The 27,143-nt window shown below is 55.7% G+C and overlaps 1 protein-coding gene across 1 annotated transcript; it reads right to left on the reverse strand.

Moving 5' to 3' along the window:
- ZNF512B (zinc finger protein 512B) lies at nucleotides 1–27,143 on the reverse strand. The gene is made up of 17 exons (XM_059827111.1): nucleotides 27,023–27,143; nucleotides 23,225–23,304; nucleotides 22,298–22,426; nucleotides 21,781–21,953; nucleotides 21,363–21,616; nucleotides 21,154–21,155; nucleotides 20,507–20,582; nucleotides 18,081–18,215; nucleotides 16,582–16,706; nucleotides 13,985–14,077; nucleotides 13,014–13,112; nucleotides 12,005–12,289; nucleotides 11,173–11,364; nucleotides 4,257–4,358; nucleotides 3,164–3,226; nucleotides 703–801; nucleotides 1–356 (listed from the first exon to the last, which is right to left on the reverse strand). The coding sequence occupies exons 1-17, from the start codon at nucleotides 27,141–27,143 to the stop codon at nucleotides 63–65; spliced, it is 2,322 nt and encodes a 773-aa protein (XP_059683094.1). The 3' UTR covers nucleotides 1–62.

Raw genomic sequence — 27,143 nt, forward strand, 5'->3', positions numbered from 1 at the left:
GAGACCCCCACCCTGTTACCCTGGGCTGTAAACGAATCCTCGGAGACGAGTCTCTGAGCTGCTCATTTCTCGGGCATCTTACTGGCTCCCCCCTTCCGCTGGCTCGGGGGCTTGGGGGTGCGCTCGTCCCCGTCAGGGCTGCCTCGGGAGCCTTCCCAGTGCTCGAGGGTTTTCTTGTGATTAGTCTTTGCTGCCACGCTCTCTCTGCCCTTCGGGGTCATTTCTGGAGGCCTCTCCTTGGGTTTTCTCCCCCTTTTCTTCCCGCTTGTGCTTTTCTTTTTCTCCTCCTTGCTGGAAGAAAGCTGTTCCCTGCTTTTCTTTTTCCGGCTGGCCTCTGCGGAGGTTCGGAACCAGTTCTGCGTTCGTGGGGTGACATGGGGGTTAGTGACCATCCTGGGGCCGGGCACCAGCACCGGCACACACGACCCACGCCTGCCCAAGCCCGGACCACCCCACGCCCCACTGGTGTCACCTCCCCGGGGACAGGCTGGCCAGCGCTGAGCAGCTGCAACCGGCCTGGGGGTGTCAGGGACCAAAAAGGGGGACAGGGAGGTCCCTCCCCAGACTGTCACAGCACTGCTGATGCTACTGGGAGTTGCTGTGCTCCGCTCTTGGTGGACACGGATGGATGGAGCGGGGCAGCCCGAGGATGGGCGTGTTGCTGCAGGGACCAGCCCGGACCAGCCCCAGGCATTTCCTTACCTCCGAGTGAGCCTTGATGATGTGGTACTTGACCCCGCTCTCGGAGCTGAACTCCTTCTGGCACAGGAGGCAGCGGTACTTGCCCACGGAGTGATCCCCCTGCAAGACAGAGAATCCTCCTGCAGCCCCAAGCAGAGCCCAAAATGCCCTGGAGGGGTGGCTGCCCCCACCCTGCTCCCCCCTGTGAAGGGAAGTTGATGCTTGAACCTCCAAGCAACAGAAAATAAATGCTCATTTCTAAACCATCAGATGTCTGCCAGCCCTCAGTCCCAGGCCAGGAGCTCACAACTGCATCTTCTGCTCTGAATTTCGGCCTGTGCCAGTTGTGCCACAGCAGCGTTGGCAGTGCCGGCCACCGTGACAGTGGTACCAGGCATCAAAGCACCGGGTCCTAGCAGATCGGAGGGCAGCGAGCCGCAGGTTTTGCTGCCTGTGCATCCCCAACGCTGGCTGTTACGTTACCACTGACATCACGTGTGTCCCCGGGTGTGCGGGAGGCTGACGGGGCCGATCGCCCCATTTCCTCACTGTCAGCAGATTTGTGATCTCCTGGGACTGAACTGCTGTCTAATTTATGTCCAACAGACCCACCTAATTTTCCTTTTACGCTGTCAAAGAGACACAGCGACTGCTGGATTTCTGTCATTAGAGCCCTTGTGGGGATGACTGATCTCCCGGCTCTGCCGCAGTTCACGGCACAGGGGACATAATGCGCTCTCTATTGACGAGGGGTTTATGGATGGGCCCCTCCAGGCGATATATATGCTCCCTGGGAATTTCTCCATAGCTGGCTCCGTGCTGTAAATCTGGAGTTAGACAGGTCTTTCATTTCAGGGACAGGCAGGACGCGGGCAGGCCTGGTCCTGCTGCAGGCTGGCTTCAGAAATACTCATGCAAAAATCATCTCAGTGCATCAATTCCCGCTGAGGATGGGGTGCTGCCTGGGAGCACCCTCCGCTCTCGGTAAGGCTTGATGTATTTCAACCAATTCTGCAGGATTTTACAGCAGAAATCACAGGCCAGCTCTGGAGGGCCTGATTTACGCCAGATTTGGTGGCACATGTATCCACTGCCAAACTAAATCCTCTGTAAGGGCGGGAGTCCTGCTGACGGCAGTGCGTGGGGGACACGAAGCAGCAAACTCCCCCAGCGCTGACCCCCAGCACCCAGCCCCAGCTACGCCAGACTCGCCAGGCCTGGAGGGTGCAGCTCTGCAGTTAAAGAAAATACTCGTGCAAACGCCTGGCTGCTTTCTGTGCACAGAACCAGCCAGAAAATGGCTCCATTTTCTCTCGGAGACCGTTTGCTGGTGTGCTGCCCGGTGCTGCAGGCTAGCAAAGGAACTGCCCTGGTCTCCTGTGTTTGCACTTTTATTCTGCATAAATACAGCTTCTTCTGCCGGATCTCTGCAGCCCATTTTCTAAATGATTTCATTAGGGGTTGTTGTTCCAGCTAGTGTTGGAGGAGCGCGGGAGTTTGTGTTTTTAATAACCACGGGGTATGTATTGGAGCTGCCTCCTGGAAGCTCCATTCAATGGAAGCTGCAGCTGGAAATGTTTCAGGGTATAAAGCTTTACCAGCTCTTAGTTCCAATTTGAGGACCTACGCTGAGCTCCCGATCCCTCCCCCGTGGCGGCTGCAGGCCACCGGAGCTCACTGCAGCCGGCAGCGTTGCTGCTCTATCGAGCGAGAGGGCACTGGTCTCTGCACAGACCGGCTGCCTCTTCCAGCCTCAGCTCCATCCCCCAGAGGCACCGCACCAGTGTCCCTCCAGCTGGGGAAGCTGCTGGGCTTCCAGAGGGGCTGCAGGGCTGCCCAAATCAACGGAGAAAGACTCCTGATTCCCACCTGCCTCGGGAAACGGTCAGCTTCCAACACCCAGCTCCCTGGCTCTGAACTGCTGCGGTCGATGTGCGGATGCGTGCGAGGTGCTGGCCACGCTGGGTAGCCGAGGACTCATGAATGACTCGGGCTGCAGGAACCAAGCTGGGCAGGGGCTGCTGTGGGACGGGGACACCGAGGCGGGAGGATGTGAGGCAGGCGGGCTTGCTCCCGCTGCCCCTGTCTCTGAGGCACTTGGTGTGTTGGAGGTCTGGGTCCTTGGGTCAGACATTTGCGTTGCAAGACCTCTCCTCCAAGGCTGGGGCAGTAGCTAAATCCCCTCCCGTCACATCTGCCCAGCTTGAGCCTCGCTGCTTTTGGCTGCCTGTGGCTGTGGGTTTGATCCTGCCCAGGAGGACGGTGCTGAGGACAAGTGGCTGGACCGGGATGGTGCGACAATGGGCTGAGCGGTGACAACTTGATGGGCAGCGGCATTGCTTGGCCAGCCCTCCCGGCGGTCATGATCCTTTAATCCGCGCCATTGTCCCTTGCCCTGTTGCTTCCAGCTGAGCCGGGGCGGGGAGAGAAAACCAAAACCCAACCCCATCTCCGAGCTGAGGCTGTAAAAGGAGGAACCTACCTTGTTGCAGTTGGCCAGGTGAGCTTTCAGCCCCGAGACGCTGGAGTAAATGGCTTCACAGCACTGTGGGAAGAAACAAAGCAGGGTTTGCCACGATCCCGCCTCGTCTCCATGCCTTCCTCCGGGCCGGGGCCAGGAGCCCGCGGGGCCAGCAAGGCCACCGGTCCAGGCTAAGCAGCGTGAGGTTAATGCTCTGCGAGACGCGGAGGGCTCTAGTCACACGTTTCCTATTAGTGCTAATGGGAGTCATGTGGCCACATCCCTCTGCAACGGGCTAAAAAATGTCTCCCCTAAATGTCTCCGTGGAAAACGTACATTTGTGAGCAGTCGGGAGGTCCTGCTGGGCTACAGGAGTTCTTGGAGCCACAGCAGACGTTTAACGGAGAAGAGAAATCACCCGGGCAGCAGCATGACCAGTTTCTGAGCAACGTCTTTTCAAAGTGCCTGTGTATGACATTAATTAGCCAGCGCGTCTCCCCCGGCCTTGCGGTAACAGCCCCGTTCAAAACTCCCATTAGCAAGGCTTTGTTTCAGATGATAAATCAACGGCCTAGCACGAGGGTGGAGTTCACCTCCCCGCGAGCTCAGGCCAAGGCTGCGTTTTACAGCAAGATGAAGCACACGCACCATGTCCCCGAGGTCTTTGCCTGTCCCAGGGCTTTAAAAAGAAGGGCTTAAAACCAGTCCCGGCTTTACTCTGGGAAAAGCAGGTTCTCTGCGTAAAAAGGCTCTCAAGCACAGAGCGTGCAGCCTTTGCCCCGTGCGGATCTTGGGAGCTCCCCAGAGGCAGTTCCAGAGCCCGAACTGGGCAATGCTGAACTGTCAGCCCAAGGGCACATGGGGACAACGTGGCCCAGTCCCCAAGCCCGGTGGCTGGAGCGCACCGGGAGGGTCCCAAAGGTGGGACATGCTTCAATCAGGCACGGCAGCAACCCCGGGGAGAGGGCGTGAAACGAGGGTCTGAGCATCACTGCTAGCTTCATCTGGGGCCCAACAAGAACCTGGCTTTGGTGGGTTTCTGCCTCAAAAACTCCCCCCTTCCTCCTGCAGACTGAGACCAGCCAGCCCGGAGAAGAACAGAGACGGTCCTTACGTTGTTGGGACAGTTGATGTGGCCCTTCTCCTTCACTTCATTCTTCCAGTTCTCCAGCAGCCTCGGATTGAGCTTTGGAAGCCCCGGTCGGGTATAATTGAGCTGCAAACAATAGAAGATGATTAGCAGAGCGGCACACACCAGTCCGGTCCTTGGTGGAGTCCTCGCTCTTCACATTGGTCTTTCCCCCCGCCAAGAGAAGTGAATTGGGACTGAAAACTAATTGGGAGGCTTCCCCCAGAGATGTCATCTCCCCTCCCCGGGCACTGCACAGCACGGGGGTGGTGGCTCTGCCTGCTGCTGTGCCACCGGTGAGGCGGCAGCCGGGCTGAGGGGCAGCTGCGGGCGAGGAGCAGGGCTGGAGCCCCCGGCGCCGCAGCCCCCTCCACGCGGCGCTGGCAAACGGGAGAGGGAAGGCTCCCGCTCCCAGGTCCATGCCCCGTCGCGGGGCCAGGCCCGGACCTGATGTTTTCGGTGCATCATGTCCGCGCAGCCCTTCTGCCGCGTTTCATAACCGGGAGAATAAACAACCCTGCATGCTGGGCAGAGGGGACGGACGCCAAGAGCCTCCATGGCTGCCTTCCACGGATGAATGGGCACAACCCGTTAAACAATGAAAGGCCCTTGTGTCTCTGCCTCTCCTTCTGGCAGGGCTGCTCTTTCCAAGTGCTTTTAATTACTGCTTTATTAGCAACTTTGAGGTTTAGCATAACGGACCGGCCTTCCCAACTCCATTTCTGCATGTTCAGCACAAGCGAAGGCGGCTGCGGCATCTCCGTGCCTCCCGACCGCCGCGCTTGGCCCTACCTGCGGGGCTGGTCTCCGCCTGCCACCATGCCACCGCAGTGAGGTCCGCAGGGGACACGGGGCTGCTCTGCCTGCAATCTGAGCTGCCTGCCTGCCTGCTGCACAACCACGTCAGCACAACTCTCAGCCCAACCTACCGAGTTCTGCCAGGTCTGATGGATATTGCTTGGCTCCCAAGCCCCAAACTTGCCCAAAGTCAGAGCAGGGCTGGGTGAGCTTGCACATGGCACCCTACGGGCGCGGGTACCCGAACACGTGCTGCTCTCCGTGGGCACCTCCGAGCGTGGGGCACGACTGTATCGACATATCCATGCTAGCCGGAGAGGATGCACAGACAAACGGCGCTTGCAGAGAGGTGCAAAACCAGGCCCTGTTTTTGAAACGTGCCCCTAGGACAGGGAGCTCGCGGTTCCGACACGGTGGGGAGGTGGCTGGCTGGATTTCTTTTCCAGCTGTGACTTTTCCTGAACATGCTGATAAAGCTGCAAATTTGCCTTTGTCCGGCTCCCCCAAACAGACTGCTCCCAAACCTCCCTGCAAAGGGGAGCTCCCACTGAGGGCTCAGGGATGTGGAGGGCTCAGACAGCAACCGCTCATTTCCACCCGAATTTAAGTGATCCACAAGGCCCCGCGGCCCCCACCTCGGCAGGCAGCGGGGCACGACCGGAGAAGAGAGCCTGGGGAGAGCTGGGCTCCGCGCGAGGGGCAGGGGCAAAGGGCCTTGCGAAACGGCGCTACGAACGCTGGTAACGACGGATGTGGAAAAATCCCCCGAGCCCCAGCGTGCTGCTATTCTGTCGCACTTCGCGGCTGGGGGAGATGCCAGCAGAGCTCTCTGAAGCGCTGGGATGGTGCATCTACCAACGGCTGGTCCCCCGCTCGGGGAAGGCAATGCCACCTCCGGGGGAGAACACAGGAGTCCCTTTTTGTCATTGATACTGAGAGCCAGGATGCCAAACGGCCTCCTTAATTAAAAACCAATCAATCCCATGAGCGAGCAAACATGAACAGTAACCACACACAGCCCCAGCAACAACCTCTCCCTCCACACGTCCCCGGGGAAGAGACGAGGGGGGATGTTCAGAGATGCGGACTCTGCTGCTCCGGCTTCCCACTCCAGAGAAAAATCCCTCCCTGCTCTCCTCCAACAGCCCTGCACAATAACATGCAAATCCCATGTCTTCCCAGGGCGCTGTGGTTCTGGGAATGTCAAAGTCATCTTTATGTCTCTATTAAGAGGGAGCCCCAGGCATGGAATATTTTATTTTTTTTTTCCATTTATTTTCCTCAAACAGCCTGTAAGTGAAAATCTTCATGGCCAAATCATTAAACGACTACAACTGGTTTTGGCCGCGGCCCATCTCTTCTGAACAGTCGAAGGATGCTGGGGTGGGAAGACTTGTTTTCTTTGACTGACGGTTTTATTTAATTAACTTTCATATTTCAATCCTCTCCGCTCCCTAGACAGCTCTCCCCTTCCCCAAAATATATCGCAGTAAATGAGAACCATGCAGGCTGCCTCATCCCCGGCCAACAAACTCCCCTGGAAGCCTTACCGAGGTCCCCAGCGCGAGGCACGGCTCTCCCATCGCCCCGCGGAAACTGTGGCTGATGCCATCCGGGAGGCAATGCCAAAGCACACCCAGGGTGCTGGCGGGCAGCCGGGTCCCATACGCAGCTCCGGGCAGCTGGGTCACACCCCTCCGGCGCTGCCGAGCAAGGGGAGGAAGGATGGACTCGGCCCTGACGAGCTCCGGGTCCGCAGTCGGAGCTGGGATCCGGTTTGGCCCACCAGTGACATGAGTCTGCAGGGCTCAGCCTGGCTCCTGCCCAGATCACAGGGCCATTGTTTTGGGGGACAACCCCGAGCCAGGCTCCTCTGCTCTGGAATCTACCCTGGTTCCAAGATGGGGTTTTATTAAAAACTCGAGCCTGGAGATGACTTTTCCCCTCTAGCTTTGCGACTGGCCTACGGCAGCCCTTTGCTCTGGAACCCCGTCACCCCACCACGTGGCACCCAGGCTCCGGGGGAATGTGCAGCCTCCATGGCTGCCCCAGCCCTGCAGCAGCACCCAAGTCGTGGTGGGGCAAACGGGGTGCCCTTGCACCCCACGGAGGGACTCTGCACCCCTCCCTGTGCGGCACAGCAGCTGCCTGGGATGCAGGAGCCCACCACCACCTCCGGCACAGAGCTCACAGCACCTTAAAACAAGCAACACCACCTCAAGCTCTACAGGGAAAGCATCACATCATGAAACTCTGGGATTTCCACGACGTTTTCTCCCCTCTCGCCTTTTAGATGCCTCTTCCCTCTGCTTGAGGAGGCTGTTTCTCTCAGTCCGGCCTTGAAAACAGGTAAGGGGATCATCCCCTGCTAGATCCCAGAGTCCACCACCGCCTGCCCGTGCCACTGAGCTGGGAACCTGCCGGCCTCTCACTCCTTCCCTGGCAGCCCTGAGACTGCTCATGGGCAGGCGATGGCCCCAGCGAAGGCCAGAGAAGGGTCGGAGGATCGGCATCATCTTCATGGAGCTTCTGGAAAGGGGATTTTTCCCAGAAAAGCAGCAGGGGTGTGCCCTTCCCCATCTGACATCCCCAGCAAGCGGCTGTTGTGAAACACCCCATCTGTTTCAGCTTATCCAGAGGCAAATAAAGATCGGAGCGAGAAAATAAGACTCCAGTGTATATTTAGAAATGCTGGATTTGGTTAGTGCAGAATGAAGGCAGCGCAGGGCCTGGGATCGAGCAGCAATCGTTTATTCTAATGCCATTGCTTTGGTGCGAAGGAATCCATCCTCCCGGGGAAAGGCGAACACATCCCACCATGGGCCACCAACAGCATCCAAACCCAATGTCCCTCTCCCCGGCTGGGACCGGCTGCCACGTGGCCACGAGGGCAGGCCACAGCGCAGGAGCTGCAGCGGGCCGTGCTTGCCAGGGGGCTGCAAACCCCCGTATCCCATCGGCTCGCTGAGGAGGTGCTTGCCTTCCCCTAGAGAAAAGCTTTGCTGCCTGGAAAAGGGATGGAGAGGAGGTGTGGCTTTCTTCATCAGCTCCCTTGAAATCCACGTTGACTGCTGGGACCGTGGTGGGTAACTGGAGAGCTTGGGGACAGAGTGGGTCCGGCTCTGCAGCAAGCCATCGCTGGTTACAGACCGGAGCTGGGAAGCATTCATCCCTCTGAGACCCTGGAAATCCTCAGTTCTTGCTGAAACAGTGCAAGAACAGCCACAACCTTCCGCCAATCCCTGACATCCCACCTCTCTCCAGATCCAAGCCAGAGAGGGGGGTCTGAGGGCCCAGCAGCATACTCCCAACAGCTGGATACGGCCCGTGGGAAGAAGACGGTGGCGCGGCTGCTATTCTGGGAACCATCAGTCCTACCGCCCCGGTCACGGCTCACCGGTGTTTGTCTTGCTGCAGCTCCAGTGGCTCCGGTTTGTCAGCTCCCTCTGAGGGACAGCCACCACGTGCGCTCAGCGGGGCGGTGGCACGGGAACGTGGGGATGATGCCCGCTCCTCCGAGCCTCCCGCGCTGCCTGGGGCTGGACCTGCCACAGAGCTGTCCTGCCAGCATGGCTGAAGCCAGTTCTGAGGGAAGGGCTATTTTTGGGGCTGTAACAGGGTCAAACTGGGTGCTTGCTGGTGTGTTTTGAGTCGCTCGCAGCTGGGAGGTTTTTTCCTGCACCCTGAACTGAAGCAACTTGTAAACGTAGACTGGTCCTGAGCAATGCAAGCTGCCGCTCAGCAGAGCGGCACGGAGCGCGCTGAAGTCAGCAAGCTCCCACCAGCCTCCCCGGGCAGAACCTGCCTCCCACCTCCTTCCAGCACCGCTCGTTGAGAAAAAATGTCATAGACTGAACAGATTATATTTCAGAGTGTTGTCAAGGGAACGTGACAGTCACTGCAAGACTCACCCGCGGGCACACTCAACAGCTACAGACGTTTTCGCCCACTGCACTGACCTCCTCTGAAATCCATCTGTGCGACACACGGCCAGCACGGCTGGGGAGAGCAGCCCGTGCAGGGCCCGAGGTCCTGACCCTCCAGCCCAAGAGCCTTGTTTTGCCACCCGGGAGCGGGTCCAACTCCCCCCTTGCTCGTCTTCAACGCAAACCTCTTTCCACCAACCTCACAGCAATTCTCTTTGTTTCTTAGTGCTGAGATGGGGCTCAATTAAACTTAAAGAATCAGACTCTGAACACCAGAAATGTCTCATAAAAAACCAGAACACCACGACAAACAGCATTTCACGGAGCAATTATGCCAGCGGCTGAGACCTTTACGAAGCCTTTGTATGTCAGCTTGCACATGGGCCCCTGGTCCAGGCCTGGGACTCCTGGCTGCTCCTTCAATTCAAAGGGAAAACACCCAAAGTCAAGAGTAAGGGGAGCAATTCAAGGAGGAAAGAGAGGAATGCAAGTGCTGAGGCTGGAGCGGGGAGAAGAGAGCACCACACCTCTCCTCCCACACTATTCGAAATGAAACAGCTACTTTGGGCTTGATTTTTTTATGTTATAAATGTATTGCAGCTGAAGTCACCTGGAAACCACCACCACCAACGTCAAGCATTGGGGAAATAAAAAGTTTGCAACCAGTTCTGGTCCTAAAACCCCCAGCTCTGCTCCAAGGCAGATGGCAGCACCGTGGCTGGACCCCTTCTGCGCCAGCTGCCTCACCAGGATGCCAAGGCGGGTAAAGAAGACGCTGTTTTGTTTGTGTGCTGGTTTTTCACCTGCCCATCACATGCAGACTGGGAGCTGAGTCAGGCTGAGCTTCTCCAGGTCTCTGCAAGATGACAGTGGCACTTCTGCCGAGAACACACATGTGCCAAGACAGCATGGGACAGGCTGCGGCAGCGGGAAGGCATTTCGGTTGAAGCTCTGCTTTTGTGCCACCCTTTTTCCTGGGGTGAGCTGCATAGCTTCTCCAGGCTGGCTCCGGGACTTGGGCCATCTTCCTGGCTTGAGGCAGGTCCTTGGGCCTGGGGCTGTCGGGCGCTCTGCACGCCCATGGCAGAGGCACTGCCACACTCCTGCTGCAGCAAAGCTTTAACCTGCTGGCCTCTGCTCCTCACTCCCACCTTTGCAATGTGCCCAATATCCTGCTCGGGGTGAACTTCAGAGCACTGGACAAGAGACACACAACTGTTCAGAGCAAGGAAAAGACCCGGCACCTAACTGCAGAGTTACTTGCTCAGGAAACAGGCTGCAGCTTGTGCAGAGACTTGGAGGTCAGCTCTGCGTTGAGTCCCAGTGCTGTCCAAAAAGTGTTGACTACAGGATTAAAAAATTCCGACTCCCTCACTTTTTTTCCTTTTACACTGAAAAGGTTTATGATTTGCTGCTGCTTCATTCCTTTTACAGTCCAGAAGGAGTGTTCCTGGAGGGAATTTCAGCTTTGGGACACTCCCAGGAATCACCTCCTCCTAGGGACGTCTGATTTAATGTGTTGCTCCAATGCCTCCACAAAGCTCAAGACTGCCAGGGCACCAACTTTGGCCGCACGTATCCCGCAGTGCCAGGCCACGCGTGCATCGCTGCTGGGGACTGCAGGGCTCAGCCCTGCCTCCATGCTCCAGCTGCCTCCGCTCCCAGGAGCACTGCTCTGGAGGTGCTGCATCTCCCAGTAAATGAAGGAAGAGCCATGGAAGGGAGGAAATTCTGCCTGGGACATCTTTGCTCTCTGACAGTGCAAGGGAGATTGTTTCAGACCTGACCTCTACTCTCTCCACGAGCTCCTCTTGGCTGCCAGCCCTCACCGCTGACCACACACCAGAACTGACCTCCCTCCACAACACCCTCCAGGCTGGACTCTGATCTCTCCACTGCCCACAAAGCACCACCTTTTGCTCCATTTAGATTTAGGTCCTGGTAGTGGAAAGGGCAAAGCTGCCTCCTGCCAGGCTTGTACGGAGCCTCCAGATCACTGGGGCTCTGCCTGTGCTGGGTGGGCTCTTCAGCAATAAATTTACCATCACAGCTAATTGATTTAACGCACAGAAAATAAGACACATGAGCCCTCAGCCAGCTGGGGCCACGCTGGCGTCCCAGTATCTCTGTGTACGGCTAGCATACAAAAAAAAAAAGGAGAAATAAAGGCTTCTCACCCGCTTCGTTTCAGGCACCAGGTCATCCTTCATCCTCCGCTTGGTCCAATCCTTGGCGAGCTCGTCCTCTGCTATCTCCTGAAGGTGGAAGACAGCTACTTGAGCCGATGTCCGACGGATGCGGCCGCTCGGGGTCCTTTCAAAATCTTCTATGGGGCTGGGCTCCAGCTTCACCTCTGGCTCCTCCGGAGGCTGCAACAGAGACAGAGTTAGGAAGGGCATAACGAGGGGAGAAGCAGCGAGCTCTCCGGCTTCGGGACGGGGATGCTGGGGTTTGGACTGTGCATTTGCAGACCTGCTTTGCGCAGGCGAGGGCTGCAGGGACACCAGCATGCCTCTGCACCCAAGCACGGGAACAAGCGAGCACCACGCCTCCCACAGCCCAGCAGACAGCCGTTCGCTGGACTGATTGTGTCCTTTTGCGCTCCCACGTGTATAAACATCTCCATTTATTAGAGTTAGGGAGTTATTAGTGTCAGATGCACCGTCAGTAGGGATCAACAGAACAGAAAAGGGATGCTCCCCAGGGACGGATCCTGCCACCCCAGCGCTGGAGAGCAGCCGGCGCTTGCTTGCTGCCAAGGGAGCGGCCTGAGCTCTGGTTTTTTTCCCTGCAGAGCACGGATGCAGGGTGGGCTGGAGCACAGCCCCACAGGCACCAGGGAATGGGAATGTTGCCGACTGCTCTGCTCCCGTAAATGCAGCTCCCCACTTTTTTGGAGGGGCAGAGGGGGCTGTAGCCCATTCCCTCCCACCCCGACACCGCATGGTACAACACACGCGCGTGGTAACGTGAGGGAGAAAGTAACATCGGTCTGACGTCTGCACCTGCCTTGCCCGGCCCGGCCCTGCCCGGCTCTGTCCTGCCCGCAGGCTCTGCAGCTCTGCAGTCACCCCCGGGGGGGGATGGCCCTCCTCGGGCTGCGGAGGCGTCCGGGGGGCTCACCGAGGCCGTGTGTTCTGACCGCACATGGTAGTCGTGGCCGGCCTTGGATTTGTACTTCTTGCTGCAGTGTGGACAGCTGAAGACAGGCTTGTCAGCCTCGGTGAGCTGCTTCCCACACCGCTTCTGGTGGTACTGGTAGCCCATCAGGCTGGAGAAGTTGGCCACGCAGCCCTACAGAGATGGGGAGAAGGGGAGAGTTAAGGAGGGCTGGGGCTTCACATGCCCATGTCAAAATGATCGGGGTGCTGTTGCTCCAGGGAGGAACATGTCCCGAGGAGCACCCTCTGCAGAGCTGCTCCGCCAACCCATCCCCTCCGAGCGATGGGGGATTGCCAACCAGCCCCTCTCCCCTGAAGAGCCACGCAGAGGCACAAAGGTGCCATGGAGGAATGGGGGAACACCCCCCCGTCCCCGGCGCTACCTGCCCCCACACACCAATATTGCTCCCCGGACAGATGCACGGCAGACAGCCAGAGGAAGGCGGCGGGGAGGCACTGCCTGCACGGAGAGCAAAGCATCTGCGGGGACAAACTTCTGCCACACGCCCCCGTTACCTGTTCGTGACTTGTCTGCCACCGGCTCATGACCGTTTCTCGGTGTGGTTTAATTTAGTTTTACGCCGTGCCCAGTACAGCAACGGCTGTGCCCCTTCCCGAGTTCAGGAGGCAGAACCTGCCCTTCAGCGCTCCTCAACCTGCCCTACGCCCACCCTCCTGCCGGGACAGCCCATCGCCGGAGCGCACGGAGCCAGCGGGATGAGGACCAAGACAGTTGAGCTAAGGCGGAAAAGTCAAGAGCGTGTCAAGGGATGCCTGGAAAGCGCGCGTCCCCTTCTGCATCGGGACTCACCCCTTCCGCCTTTTCACAGAATGAGAAACAGGAATCGTTCTCTTACCTCATTGGGGCATTTCAGTTTTCCCATCTGCTTTAGCACTTTCCTCAGCCTTTCCCGCTCCTCCTGTTCACCAAGTCCAGCGGTTTCCACAGGAACAGGCTGGAAACAAGCAAGTAACAGAAGCAACAGAGTCAACCATTTCCTCATGTCCTCTGTGCCAGGAGTGGTTGGTAAACCTCTGCCTTGCAGGAGCTGCCCTTGGCCGGGGGGAACCTCTCATTAGAAGAGCTGGATCTCCCACTGCTTTATCGCATGCCACCGCCTTCACCGTTCCGTGCCAGATCTGCTCATGCCTTTCCTGCGTTTGCACCCAAAGGGCCACCTGAGAAACCCAGGAGCAGTTCCTGCACAGAGGATTCAGCAGCCAGACTGAAGAGCCACAGATTAATGCACAGACAAAAGACAAGTCACAACTGGTCAGCACAGGACATGCAGAATATGCGGTTATGTCTTGCCCTGGCATCTCGGAGATGTACACGACCAGATTTTTAAGAACAGCATCTAAATTGGTGCCTGCCAGATTTTATTAATGATAAAATGTGTGGCTACACATGCACGGTGGAGAGCTAAAGACTGGGTTTTGAGATTCGTGCAAGGCAGAACCCATCAGTCCTGGATTTGCGGGCACAGTTTTGGAGGCAGAGCTTTACCACTCAAAATCCACCTCACCATACTCACTGAATCTTCTCCCATTCTGGGATTTGAAATCCTGTTTTATTTTTCCAATCCTCTGCTCTACATCCCGGGATGTACGTGAGCCTAACTAGCTGCCTGGGCAGGAATGGCTTTGCTCGGCAGGGAAGGGGGAAGGCCACCGTCTGGACTGAGCAGTACGTGAATTGCTGCAAAGACGGTGTTGTGAATCCCTCCTTTACACAGACAAAGGAAAGCGGACTGCCGATTGTTTTGTCTTCTGCATCTGCATTGAGAAACAAGGAGTGAGACGAGAGCAGCCCAGCTCTCTTACTTACCTTGCTGACGTGTTCAGCCATGGTGTGGTAATTCAGCCCAGCTTTGGACTTGAACTGCTTTTTGCAGTGCTGACACTTCAAGGCATCCTGCAGCTGAAGGAATTAGAGGCAAGTCACCACAGAGGCCACAGTCCACCGTTCATTTTTCCAAGGGCTGCTGCTTGTCAATAAGCCCCCGGGGTAACTGTTGCTGCAGCAGTACCCAGCAGTGGGACCCAGCAGGCAACGCAGCGTCCCTGTCCCCCAGCCCAAGCCCAGCCTGCAGCTCAGAGTTTCCTTTCTGTTGTCCTGGATACTGTTATCAAACCCACATGCCCCAATTTTTGGAAAACATTCCATTTTGGATGTAGATTTAAAGCCCCACTGGCTGGAAACATCTGGACCTGGTGTCTTAGTCTTCCTGTTAAAGGGTTAGGGAAGAGAAGACACTTTGATCTACCAATATGTTAGCGGACTGTGCTCTGCAGCTCTATTAACTATGACAGATGCTGGCGGACGATACGCTTTCTGAGTGCCTGGACTGTTCGGCATTAAGACGCTGCTGGACATGATCACAGCAGAATGCTTCCTGCCTCATACTGCTCTGTTGTTTGACCCGACTTGGCCTCCTGAGTGACTGGGGAGATGCATTAAATGCACACACCAGTGTACAGGGGGCACTTGCAAAGTGAGTAAGCAGATCATGACTTTTGCTGGGGCGGGTACCAGAATTTATTGACTCAGGAGATGAATGCTCTGGGCACCAAGAGACAGGATGTCTCGACAGGGAGCCGGTGCCTGGACAGCCATGGCCATTTCTGCTCCTCCTGCCTGGCTGATGCCACACCTTCACCACTTCCCCTTCAATCAAGCCTGGACTAGAAGCTGGAGAGGGAATGAAGATGGAGCTCCAAATCCCTTCTCATCCTGGAGCTCTGGGGAAATGCAGAATAAACTCATTGCAGCCAGTTGGGAATGACTCACTTCTACCTGTGCTCCCATCAATTGATCTTCTTCCAGATCCAAGAGCTTGATCCTAACAAGGTGGATGCTAAAAGCTCCTTGACTCATCAGATGCCAATGCCAGCCAATTTGGCGTTTAGTCCTCCAGTCAGCACTGAAGAACATGCCATGTCCATATTCTAACAAGCCCTCTCACCTGGGACGCTGGGAGAATATACTTGCCCTCATCCCTCATCTCCTTCGGGCCCAAGCATGTTGCAACCGTCCCCATCCCTCACTTCCTTTCCAAAAACGAAGGAAACAGGGCAGACTGCTTAGTTACAAGCAAGGAATGGAGTAACCAATTTCCGTTGTTTTACAAGAGTTTCGGGAGCTTGCATATCCTTTTTCCATTGTCCAGCTAAGGAATACTTCAAACATTAAAGCAGAGAGCAAGCTGAGAGGGTGCCTGCACTCCAGGGTCACTTTTGATGGGGATACCATGTGCCTGTAGCAGCGGGGCCTCACTAAGGACGTGCCATAGGTTCATCTCAGAGATGAAATGCTGAGAGCTGGACCTGTGGTCACACACACAGAGCTTGGGGCCTGTCCTCCCTGGGCCACAGGCTGCTCTGGCAGGGACACTGCAAAGCACCCCAGCTCCCAGAGCGGCACAGCCAGCTCCAGCAAGGACCGTGCCTCCCGGGGAAGGGTGACAAAACACCCGCTCCTTGGGCTGGAGCCCCGATTCTTCGGCTGAACACCCACTGGCCTATTTATAGCAGGGGAAGACTCTGGCAGTCACGCGCAGCAGGCCGGCTGGCCGTGCAGCCCATGTGGAGCCTGCCTGGCTTGGGAGATGCTCCAAAGCGCAGGAGATATGAGCAGTGATAGCCAAGATCCCCACTCCACTGAAGCCAGGAGGATGTCAGAGGAAGCAAGATTCTGCCCGGCATCGATGTAGTACGGGGTTTGAAAGGAGAGTAGCCTCCCACTGCTGCATAAATAGTGAGACAAAGGCTGAAAAGGCATTTACAGAAAATGAATGTGGAATCAAAGCTGAGCCACATATTTTCAAAGCGGGAGGCATCGATCGAACGTTGGCTTTCTGCGGCGATGGCTCTGTACCGCGCCAGGTGACGGATGAAGACATAATCCTGCGCTCTGATGGATGGCGGCGTGGCAGAGAGACAATTTTTCACTGCACCATTACTGAACTCCCACATCTTGACAGCCTGCCTGAGCACATCCAAGCCCGGTGTCTCCCCGAGACATGCTCTCATTCAACCACAATTTATCTGGCCTGATGCAAGGCATGGCACACAGCGAAATCCCACAGCCAGGACTCTAGAGGAGGCCAGATTAGAGACAACCCCAACAATCTCTCCAGCCTTAAAACTATTCGTTTAGCTACTAGAAATACCCAGCTCTGCTGGAGACACTGGGGCAAGAGGCCCAGACCGCAAAGTGATTCAGAATCGCTGAGAATTAGGTGTCCAAATCCCTCTGAATCACTGCGAGGCAGCCAGCTCTCTGAAGATAACTAGCAAGTGCTCTATCAAACACAGCCCAGAACTGGTTTTAGGAGCACCAATATGCATTTATGAGCGGCACATGTACACGCCCATTGCCCTCCAAAGTCCATATGTGCGCGATTGAATAAAGCAAGTCCTTACTTTCTGGCAGACGTCCATGTGTTTTTTGAGCCCCACAACAGTTTTCCTGGTTATAACGCTGCAGGTTGGACAGGCGACTTCTCCCTTCTCGCTGATCTCTCGCTGCCACTGGTCCTCGGGGTTTACTGGCGAGGGAGAGGAGAGAGGTATTACACCCAGCCGCAGAGACAGCAACCTGCCTGGGCTGCTCTGCAGAGGACAGCCCTGTCGTAAGCCTTGGTTTGCTACGTTGAAAAACACTGAATTGGGAAAAGCTCCTCATGTTAAAAAAAAGAGAAATATTCTCCCAGGCACAGGCCAAGCCAGGCACTTGCAGCTCTGCCTGACCCACAGCTCCAGCAGCTGCCTGAGCAAACTGGGTCACTGGGCCACTTCACGTGGAGTTACCCAACTCACTGGCATTTCATGGGGAAAAGGACGTTCACCTTCCCAACCCTGCTGGTATCCTGCACACTGGGAGTTAAAACATGATGATACCCCTGGACACCTCACCTTGCCCTGCGTGGAGTAACTCCCCCTGCCAAACAAAACAATTAGTGGGAGTGAAACAAAGGTGAGCATCTCGGCTCCATCCGGACGTGTGCCTGGAAAGCTTCCCTGGCAATCCTCTTCCCAGCAGACACACAGGCAGCTAGGGGAGTGCTAGCTTCCAGGCATGTGTTTATTTGAATGGCTGTGACCAGCTTAAAAACACCCAAAATAAGAGATACATGGGGCCAAAACCTGCTCCCAGGTCCACAGTTCACGCTGTGTTCTCAGCAGAACAGCGCTGGGCTTCCAGCAAGGGAAGCCCGGTCTGAATAAAATCCACCAAGTCTGTTTATTTGGATGCTTTTGCACGGCTATGAGATCAGAGAGTCGTTTATTTGAATTTGAAAGCAGTGTAAGGCATTGCAGCTGTGTTTATCTTGCACATCCTGTGTTCCTCCTGCTGTCAGAGCTCCCGGGGAAAGTCAGCAACCTGTACTAGGGTGCAGGCTGCACCTTGGAGAAGACATAATTATGCCCAGAGTTATGCACTTGTGTCATTCACAGAGATGATGTTAGAAAAATGCCATCATCCCAGATGCTGCCCCAAGCTGTGGTCACACTGAAGCCAGGTGGAACGAGGATTTGGCTACCACCTCCCAACACATGCAGCAGTCTGTCCCAGCAGTGAAGTGAAGGTAGAGTAACCCTTTCGGGATGTCATTTGTGGCTGCACCAATATTTTAGGAGCAGTGGCTGTTCCCACATCTGTGCTAAACCTCAAAAGGGCAGGAGCTGCACGCTCCTGCTTCTGATTTTGTGCTGCTTCTGCTCGCAAATCTGCTAGAAAATTCACCCAGCAAACAGCCCGCTGGGCCGGGAGGGGTGCAGGGACCACTAGCTGCAGGTGAAGGTGGGGACTGGCGTGAAGGTGGGGACCATGCAGGCTCGGAGCAGAACACGGGACTGAGCTGGTAAGCAGCTAAACCACACCAGAGCTGCTGCCTCTGCTCTGCCCCTACCAGCCTCACCTGCCGGTGGGTGCACAGCCGTTTCCTTCTTCACACCAGCTCCCGGAGGTTTCTTTTTCAGCTCCTCCATGTTGGTGCTCCCCTCCAACTTCTTAGCTCGATGGGCTTTCGCCTTGTCCTCTGCTTTGACAAGACCTGTAGAGACAGAGGATTTTTATTCAGTACTTGCTTTAATACCTTCAGACCAACTCACATTTAGCAGGTAAAAAAATCTCTACCTCTAACCCAGGGACACTGAGCCGGCTGTATGTCTGCCAAGGCTGTATGTGTAGGACCAGGCCCATAATTATGACAAGCGATATTGTAACAGCTTGTGGTGTTTTACAAACAGAATCGTTTCCCCCAACCCAGTTTATGAACTATGGAAACACCACAGCAGAGCAGGGTAGGATGCTTCTAGCAAGGCAGACTGTGAGGAAGACAGGCTGGAGTGGAGGCAAAAGGGCATTTTGCAAGAAACCAGAAAGGGGAATTGGAACAGCAAATTCAGGATATAAAAGTGATGTTTCTGGTGATGCTCCTGCACTGGAAAGGCTGTCTAACTGCTTATGCCAAGGAACTGGGGTGCCTCTTAGAAAACTGGGCAAACTGTGGGATCACAGACACTAGATCCCACAGGACCTTTTGTCCCTGGATCTGTACGCAATTATCACGATGAACACAGGTCTCTCCAGGTCCCACTGGGTGCTGGGAAAGGGCAGGAAAGAACAGAAGGAGAGGAGGGGTGACCGGGTGACAGGCGCATAGGGAAAAGGAAACCTGGTACAGCTATCCTGGGTTGCTGGTGACTGTCACCAAGCCTGCCTGCAAAGCAGAGAGGAACTTGAAGGCAGGGCTCTCCATGCAGGCAGAGCGCCAGGCTCTCAGCCAGCTTCTCCCGAGCACATCCACCCTCCCATCTCGTCTGTGCCTCATCCCGGCACGACTGCACGGGCAAAGCGTGTGCTCCCCTTTCAGCCTGCTAAAGGCATCGCTGCCAAGCACCGAAGGATCCTCCCTGCACTGAGCAGGGCCAAGTGAGCAGGAGGAGGCTCAGCACATGCTGAGGGCATGCCGGCAACAGCAGTGCTGCCTGATCCCCCTCTGCTGCGCAGAATCCCTCTGCGGTTCCTGGGCTGACGTAAGAAATGGAAAACGCAACTTGCAAATGATGCTTTGGAAAGGCTGGCGAAGAAAGGAGGGGGGCTCTCCCCTGGGTCCATCCCCTCCAAATCCGTGTGCAGTTCAGCCCTGTGCCTGCACCTCCACAGAAGGTGCTGGAGGCAACACGGTGAGTGCCAGGGTCAGATCCACACCTGTCCCACAAGGGCCCACATCTCCCTGAACTTGGGTTTGCAAGAGTCACAACCCACAAGGTCTGAATGGAGACAGCACCCCACGAGAGGCTGGTGGCAGCCTTGTCTTTGGGGCATGAACTGCTGCGTTGAACCCGGGGGATGTAGGCAAATGCCTGCCTGATCTTCGCTCTCCATTTGAGGCAGCAGGTCACGGGGGGACCAGCTTGTTCTCAAGGAACCCACAGCAGACATTTCAGTCTACGGCAGTGCCTCTGTGGGGAAGTTAAGGGAAACAACCCCAGACTTCCCAGGAGCCAGGGGACAAGAAATGGCAGAGACCACACCCAGCCTGCTCTTCAGTAAGTGTTTAATTCCTTCAAAGCCATTAGCGCCTCTCCCCTGAGTGCTTCTCGTACTGGAAGATGCTGCCTCCTGCAGTGCCTGGAAACCCGCTTTTTATTTCCCTGGTTGAACGAATTTCATAGCCAGTCCAAATCCAGTTGCTCTCATGCCAGGGATGCTCCAGGTTTCCTCCCTCCTTTGTACCCATCTGGGAGTATTTATGGAGCACAACCACAGTCCCACTTGTTCTTGCTTTGTCAGGCTGAAGCAGCCAACTTCTGAGCCTCCTCTCAGAAAACATCCCGGTAACATGTCTCTTCCCCCTTGAATTCGTTTTCTTGAATGTGGGCGACCAGCACTGGAGACAATGCCTGAAGGACGGATGCGTCACTTAGCCTTTCTACGCAGCAGAAATCCTTCTTGACGCCATTGGAAATACTGTGACATCCCAGGATGGTGGGATGATGATGAGATGATGATTGTCATGTCTCACTTGTGCCAGCAGCTCGTTATTCTTGTATTACAGCTGGACATACCCGGATCCTTTCCTCTCCTCCCTCATTTCCCAGTGACAGGCTCCTGAGCAGAGCAGACAGGGTTATCAGTGCCAGCTCTGCTGCTGCCTTTCGTTCCTTTTACGACAGTCTTGTGGTAAAAGGCACCAGCTCCTCCAGCGTCATATCCTCAGGCTCCAGGTGGCTGTCATGTATCTCCACCACAGGGAGGGCTCTTGGGGAAGGGGCTTCCCTGAAATGCCCCATGGCGAAGCTACAACCCTACAGCTGACCAGAGTCATCCCCGTATTACCTTTCAGTCCAAATGTCCCCGAGATGGACGGCTGCTCCCCCGTAAATTTCTTAGGAGTTTTCTGTTTCCTTCCTGACTCAAAAGAGAGAAACAGAGAGAGAGATTTGGTCAAATAACTGTACTGCAAGGGGGGCTCCAGCAGTCCCAGGGCACGAGGTGGGCACACACTCCATGTCAGGAGTGGATCACCTTGAAGAGGCCTTTACCACCCTTGAGGGGCTGTCGAATGAAGCACCCGCCCACCAAACAGTAACATGATGCTGCCTCCCACCCCGCAAAACCAGGAGAAATAATGGTACCCAGGGCTAATTCAACGAGTGGAAGTGGTGGCTTTGTCTAGTGCCAAAAGCTGCGTGGTTTCCCCAGCCTCAGCAGCTAAGGTGGCTGGTGGTAGTTCACTTCGGTGCTGCAAGTGGTGTAAACCCATGCCATGATGGGGACAACCATGGCCCTGCTGGCCAGCCCCGCAGTGGTAATGGACAGAGTGAGCCTCCTTACCCTGTCCCAATACTTCAGGAAAATGGGTTTGCCAGAACCACCCTGGTTTAAACTGCCACACTCAGTGAGGACGGACGGGCTGACATGGCAGTTTGCTATTCTGCAGGCAGTTCAATCCATTTCCAATCCTATAGGCCCTACAGAAATACCTCTACCACAGCTGCAAACGGTTTTTGACTCCCAGGGGAATTCACTGCTGCAAGAAACTGTGGAGGGGGCAAATTATCAGGATGTTGAAACAAGGCTTGGATACATTCAGAGAGACACTCGCAGCAGCGCTGGCTGGAGCAGAGCCCCTTCCCACGGGACACCCCTCTCTCGGCTCCTGAATCAGCGTAGCCCTGGGCTCTAATCTTACTGTGCTTCATCCTCTCGGGGTCTTCCTCCTGCAGCGAGGCCTGGCTGCCCCCCTGCTGCACGGCATCCTTGCCGCTCGAGGACTTCGCCGTGGGGGTGGCGGCTGCCATTGCCTCAGCTGCTGCGATCTGAAACTCCTTGCTCTCCCGGCTCTCCGCCAGGCACTCGCCATTCTCGGTGTGGTCCTGGGCCACGGCTTTTTCCGTCTTTGCCTGTTTGGGATGGATGGTGGGGCAAGCTGAACTCTCAGCAGCTCTAGGGCAAAGCACAGAGGGCTTGTTTAAAGAGGGGTTGTTAGACAAATGTCCTGACACCTCTCCCCCCTCACCAGCCCAGATCATGGGAATGGAGGCGGGCATGTTCCCCCTCTCCCAGCCATCCCTACGCCACCACCACGCAGCCCAGCCACAGCCTGGTACCTTTTCTTGCCACTGCTCTTCCCAATGGCCTTCGGCACTTTGTTTTCTGCTTTGCTGGTTGGCACGGGCCGGTCCAAGTGATTCCAGAGCCGATGCTTTTCTAGCTGGGTTTTGGAGGTGAAGGCAGCTTCGCAGTACGAGCACGAATAAGTCAGCTTCTCTGAGATTGCACCCTGCGCGGAGCAGGGAGAGACAGGTGAGCAGGCACGTTAGACCATAAAAAGGACAGGCTTTTTCTGACACAGGCACGAACACAAATTGTGGGTAATACCCTTCTGCCCCTCCAAACAGTTACCAATGGTCCACGATCCTGCCAGGCCAGACCTTACACTGAGCTGGAGTGACCCTGCTCCCTCTTGTACACACCTCACAAACTGCCCCATGACCATCTGTGCGCTCCCCATTTTAATCTCCTGGGGTTTTCCTGGGGTTTAAGACCTGAGAGGGGCTTTACCCTGTAGATGGTAATATAAGAGCTGGCCACTGGAAAGGACACACAGCCCTCCAGTCTCCTTACCCCTTGGCAGCGCTGATAGTGGTACTTCAAGCCATAAATGCTGGGGAACTCCAGCCAGCAGCCTGAATTGGGACATTTCACCCTGGAGTGGGCTTTGAATTCATCTTTCCACTGGTTCATCAGGGGGAGCTGGGAACAGGAGAGATGAGAGACATAGCTGAGTGACGAGCACCACATGCCTGGGTGCATGCCAGTGCATCCCGAGGGGGCCGGGGGGGGCACATGGGACCTCTGATCGTTCCTGTCCACCCCTTCCCACTGCACAGCCGCAAAGTGGACCTCAGGGCTGTGTTTCAGCGCAGTGGTGCTCCCTCCAGTGAAGGGTGCTGGGACAGATGCTGCAGTCTCTACAGGCTAATGGTTCCTCCCGAGAATTTACCTTGCTGTGCCTTCCAGAGCACACGCATGCTCCCGGCCGGGCTGGGGAATAAATCAGGCCAGAAGTCACCCGGGTGATTTAACTGCCCCACATTTCATCTAGTCAGTAAATCACCCCATGCCCATGCTCTCATGACAAACTGCTCTGTGCGTTGTCCACACTACTGGGCTGGAATTAAACTGCACAACTCTGCAGGGAATAAATCACCCCCTTGCCGCTGCTGCCAGATCATTAGCCAAACCTGATGTGGCTGTGAGAGAATCCAGCTCATCTGGGAATGGCCCCAGGAAGGGGAAGATGGAAGGGGGGGGGGGGTACTGATCCCCACCAGGGTTTTGGAGGATGCTGGATGCTGGCATGGAGGGGATTCAGAGGCCAAGATCTTGCCGAGTCCAAGACAAGGCTGCTCTGAAGATTAAATCACCAGTAAGGCAGGTTTAACCCCGGAGCGGGGCTGGCTGGAGCACGTGGTGCAGCAAGACAGGGAGGGCAAGTCAGAGGGAGCGAGGCAGGGCGGGCATCGGGGATCAGAGTGCGCAGGGTCTTACGGGGATGTCTTTCAGCGCCTGGTTCTCGGCCTTAGGTCGTCCTTTCTTCCTGCCTTCGGTTTTGTCACTGGTTGCATTTCCTGCAAACAGATGCAGTGCACATCACCCGCCGTCCGGCCAGCCGTGCCGGAGGAGCCGCCATCCCGGCAATCCTGCTGCCTGGTCAGCTCCCTCGCTCTACACGGGATCTGCCTCGGCTCTGGGCTGCCATGCCCCGGCCCTAGCAAAGATGGAGATTCTCTTTTGGAAGGCAGTGCCAGCTCCCCTGCAATTCAGTGCACAGCCTCTACACCTGCAGATGCCTGCACAGGATACGGCTGCTTTTCCTGGGGTTCGCTGACCCCTCTCCTTTCATTTACACAGAGCAGTTTCAGCACAGCTGGGGCTTGCTTTGCAAAACCATTCTTCCATTTGGGTTGGAAGAAATCCTTCAACAACTATGCTACTTAGCAAAAGAAATCTGCATCTAGGTCAGCACGTCGGGCCCTGGGCAGGCTGTCGAGGACAGATATGCCCCATCCCCTTTGCACGGCCAATGCTGCTGGGCAGCCCCAGGGCTGCAGGAGGACGCTGGCCCAGGGGATGTGATGAGCGCGTGGGGAGCAGCAGGGGTGGGGATGGCCAGGGGGCAAGGACAGGGCAAGGCAGTGCTTGGGGGGCTTGGGTGGGGAGGAGAAGCCATGGGGATACCTTTGCGAGGGGTCAAGGCTCTGCGTGTGCTCAGAGCAGACTCTTGTGGCATACTGAGCATGGCCAGCGGGGCCAGGGGAGACTACGAAGTCTCCAGTGTCTCATGATGGAGCACGCCAAATACTAGCATGTTGAACCACCGAGCCCTAGACCAGGCACTTCGGCTGACAACGGCAGCAAACTCCCTGATTTCACCTACTTCATACCCAAAATTGATTAAGCAAAGCGGTACAAACACTGCAACTGCGGTGGCAGTTCACCAAATCAATCCACTTTGACATCCAACCTCCCGTCACTCCAAGCAGGAACAGAGCTGATCTGTAACTTCCAGTGATGCTGGGAGTCAGCATAACCCAAAGACGAGCTGGACAGATGCGAGTGGCCAACGGGAAACACCAGGTACAGAAAACTCAGGCCAAGATCTGGGAGGGCTTAATCAATGGTACTGAAAAAAAAGCCATTTGCTACGAGAACAGAAACAAGCCAAAAAGCATCCCTGAGAAGGAAACCCCAGAACAGCTAGGAGAGGATAACTGAGATTAAACAAACTAAACTCGACCTGTAAAATGCCCTTCTCTGGTGAAAATCAGGTAAGAAGAAGAGGCTGGAAGTCGAGCCGGCAATCCCTCCAACTCCTGAGAAACCAGAACTCATCTCCAAGCCTGGTGCTGGCTGTACTTAGAAACCAATCCAGGATTTTTTGGAACAAGACAGAGACATTAAACAGGAAGCCAAGCAGTTACCTACAAAGGCACTGCCAAAACCACATGCTCTCTCCCTTTTCATGCCTTCTGCCCCAGCAGCCAGGGGTAAAATAGCAAACAAGACATCTGACTCATTTATTTCCAGTCCCCTGAAGTCACGCCAGCTGGTTTGCTCCACTTTGATAGCCATGAAAGCATCCCTTGGTGATGTAGCATCCTTCAGGAATCCCTCTAGCCCAGAAGACCTTGTCTGTGGGAGGTGGTGACCCTTATGGACTATAAGGAAAAGTCCCTAAAAAGCCACTGACCTTCCCTCCCTGCAAAGCAGCCTCTAAGCTGTTCTGAAAACAACCCGTTTGGTTTGGACTCCTGCCTGCCTGGCTCCTGCCCCAAAACAGCTCGTGGCCCTAAGGAGAGGGGAGGGTTTTGCAAGCTTGGTCCCAAACCGTGCTGGTTCTGGAGCAACTGTGCAGGGTTCATTCAAAACTCTCCTAGCACCCATGAAGGATGTTTGCGCATCGCAGCTGCTCTCTGCATTCTGTATTTTCTCCACTGCTCTTAGACCACGTGCTCAGGCTTTTCCTCCACTCTCGTGTAAGCGAGGGCCTCAACCTGCACGCGAAATGGACCTACGTTTCTTGCACATCATGGGACTCCATGAGCTGGGAGTTTATGAAAAACCACCAAATTATATAGGATTTGCAGCAAAAGCTCACAACACTGCCGCTACCTGCTTATTGCTCTCCCTGTTTTCTGTTTACTCTCATAAACACTTCAAAACATTCCAAATTCGAAATATCTCACAGCAGCACGCGCCCGTCCGTCCGAACAGCTCTCCCCAGGAGCCCAGCACATCTGGGGCTGCGGCTCGCGCAGGTGCTCAGTGACAGCTCTCCTCTCCTTTTCACAACTTGTGCAAGTTTCAAAACTTTTGGGGACATTTCATGACAAGTGCATAGGAGCACCCAGTCCAGCCACCCCTCAATGCCCTCGTTGACCAGCTGTTGGCTGGGGACAGCAAGGACAGGGACAGGAGGAGCAGAAAACACGTCTCCTCTTCCAACATCCCACTCCTGGCTACCACCCGCCAGCTCTGCTAAACCCTGGACTTCATAGGTGCTCGCAGGAGACACGAACCCGATGGTGCTCAGTGTTATAGCTGGCTCCACGGCTGCGTGCCCTTGCAGCAGGTTACTGCAGTCGCGTACCAAGACAGCCCCGTCGAAGCAGCATGCTCTTTAGAAACAGGGATGGCTTGCCGAAGGACTCGAGGCTTCTCTGGACCAAGACCTGGCTTGGAAAGGATGCTCCCTGCACCAACCAGGCTGCTGAATCCGAGGGGGGCCAGCAAAGCAACTGCAGGAGAGGCCTCTGTCTCCCCAGTCCACACCAAGCCTAATTTGCCCCAACAAAGTGAACCCTGGCAGACCTTTCCACCTCCAGCACCTTCCCAGGGAGAGCAACCCAATAGCTTCATCACAGAGTGTCCTTCACTCCACCTCATCACTTTCAGTCCACCTAAACCAGAAGGAAGGGCTGAAAAAAAGGGCTTTTCTACTTTTAAAGGTGCTGATAAGATGTGGCGCAGGGAAAAACGCTCTCCCGAACACAGGTATGTTCATACTGCGGACAGCTGGAGTTCATTCCCCTTCGCAATAACTTACACCCCTCTGTTAGCAATTACAGCTTCAACCCCCTCAAGGGAAGAGCAGCATTTGGGAAACATTTAGGGCACACACGTTTCCCTGTGAGGCCGCTGATTTTGGGTGCCTGCTCTGAGGTACACCTCTGGGGTCCAACCCTCCCCCTCGGTGCAGGCACCCCACGGCATCCAGGGTTGCCGTTAGCAAGGTAAAGGCAGCGAGAGGCTCTCTGCACCTGCAGAGGGGATCTGCCCAGCGTAAGCAGACAGGAGAAAAATCTCCTTGGGCCTGGAGATTCCTGGATAGAGAAATCAGCTATCCATCAGAGTGACAGTCCTTAGCAAGCGGGTCCCCCGAGGCTCGTATGCTCGCAAACCTCCATCCCAGGGGCCGCGACACGGGAGACAGCAGATGGTCTGAACTCATTTAAGCCTTTCCATCCTTTGATGTAACACTTAGCTACCAACACGATAAATAAGCAGCGAGACACCCACCTCGTTAAGCCGGACGCACGCCCCTCGAAAGGGAGGGACCGTTTCCATCCCTCCCCTCCTGCTCCCAGGGACCGGCTCTCTGCAGCTCCGAGGGCCTGGGGCTTTTTTGGCCGAGCACAGCCCTCACCGGTGGGTTGAAGCAAGGAGTAGAGCTGTGCTGAGACCCGATGCACTCCCACCCCCTCGTTTTGGCAGCTGCTCCCCATCCCCTGAGCTCGTCCCCTCCACCCCATCCACCTCCACGAAAAGAAAAACCCTGTTCCTTACCGAGCTTGGGCAGCTCTGCCGGCGGGTTTATCCTCGTCTCTGTCCTGCTTTCTTTGCTGGCAGCGGGTTTGTTAGAGCCTGCAGTTTTCCTTCCACCTTTACAGGCATAGGAATCCGCCAT

The sequence above is a fragment of the Gavia stellata genome, chromosome 20 (genome assembly GCF_030936135.1).
Source record: "Gavia stellata isolate bGavSte3 chromosome 20, bGavSte3.hap2, whole genome shotgun sequence".
Classification (NCBI taxonomy): domain Eukaryota; kingdom Metazoa; phylum Chordata; class Aves; order Gaviiformes; family Gaviidae; genus Gavia; species Gavia stellata.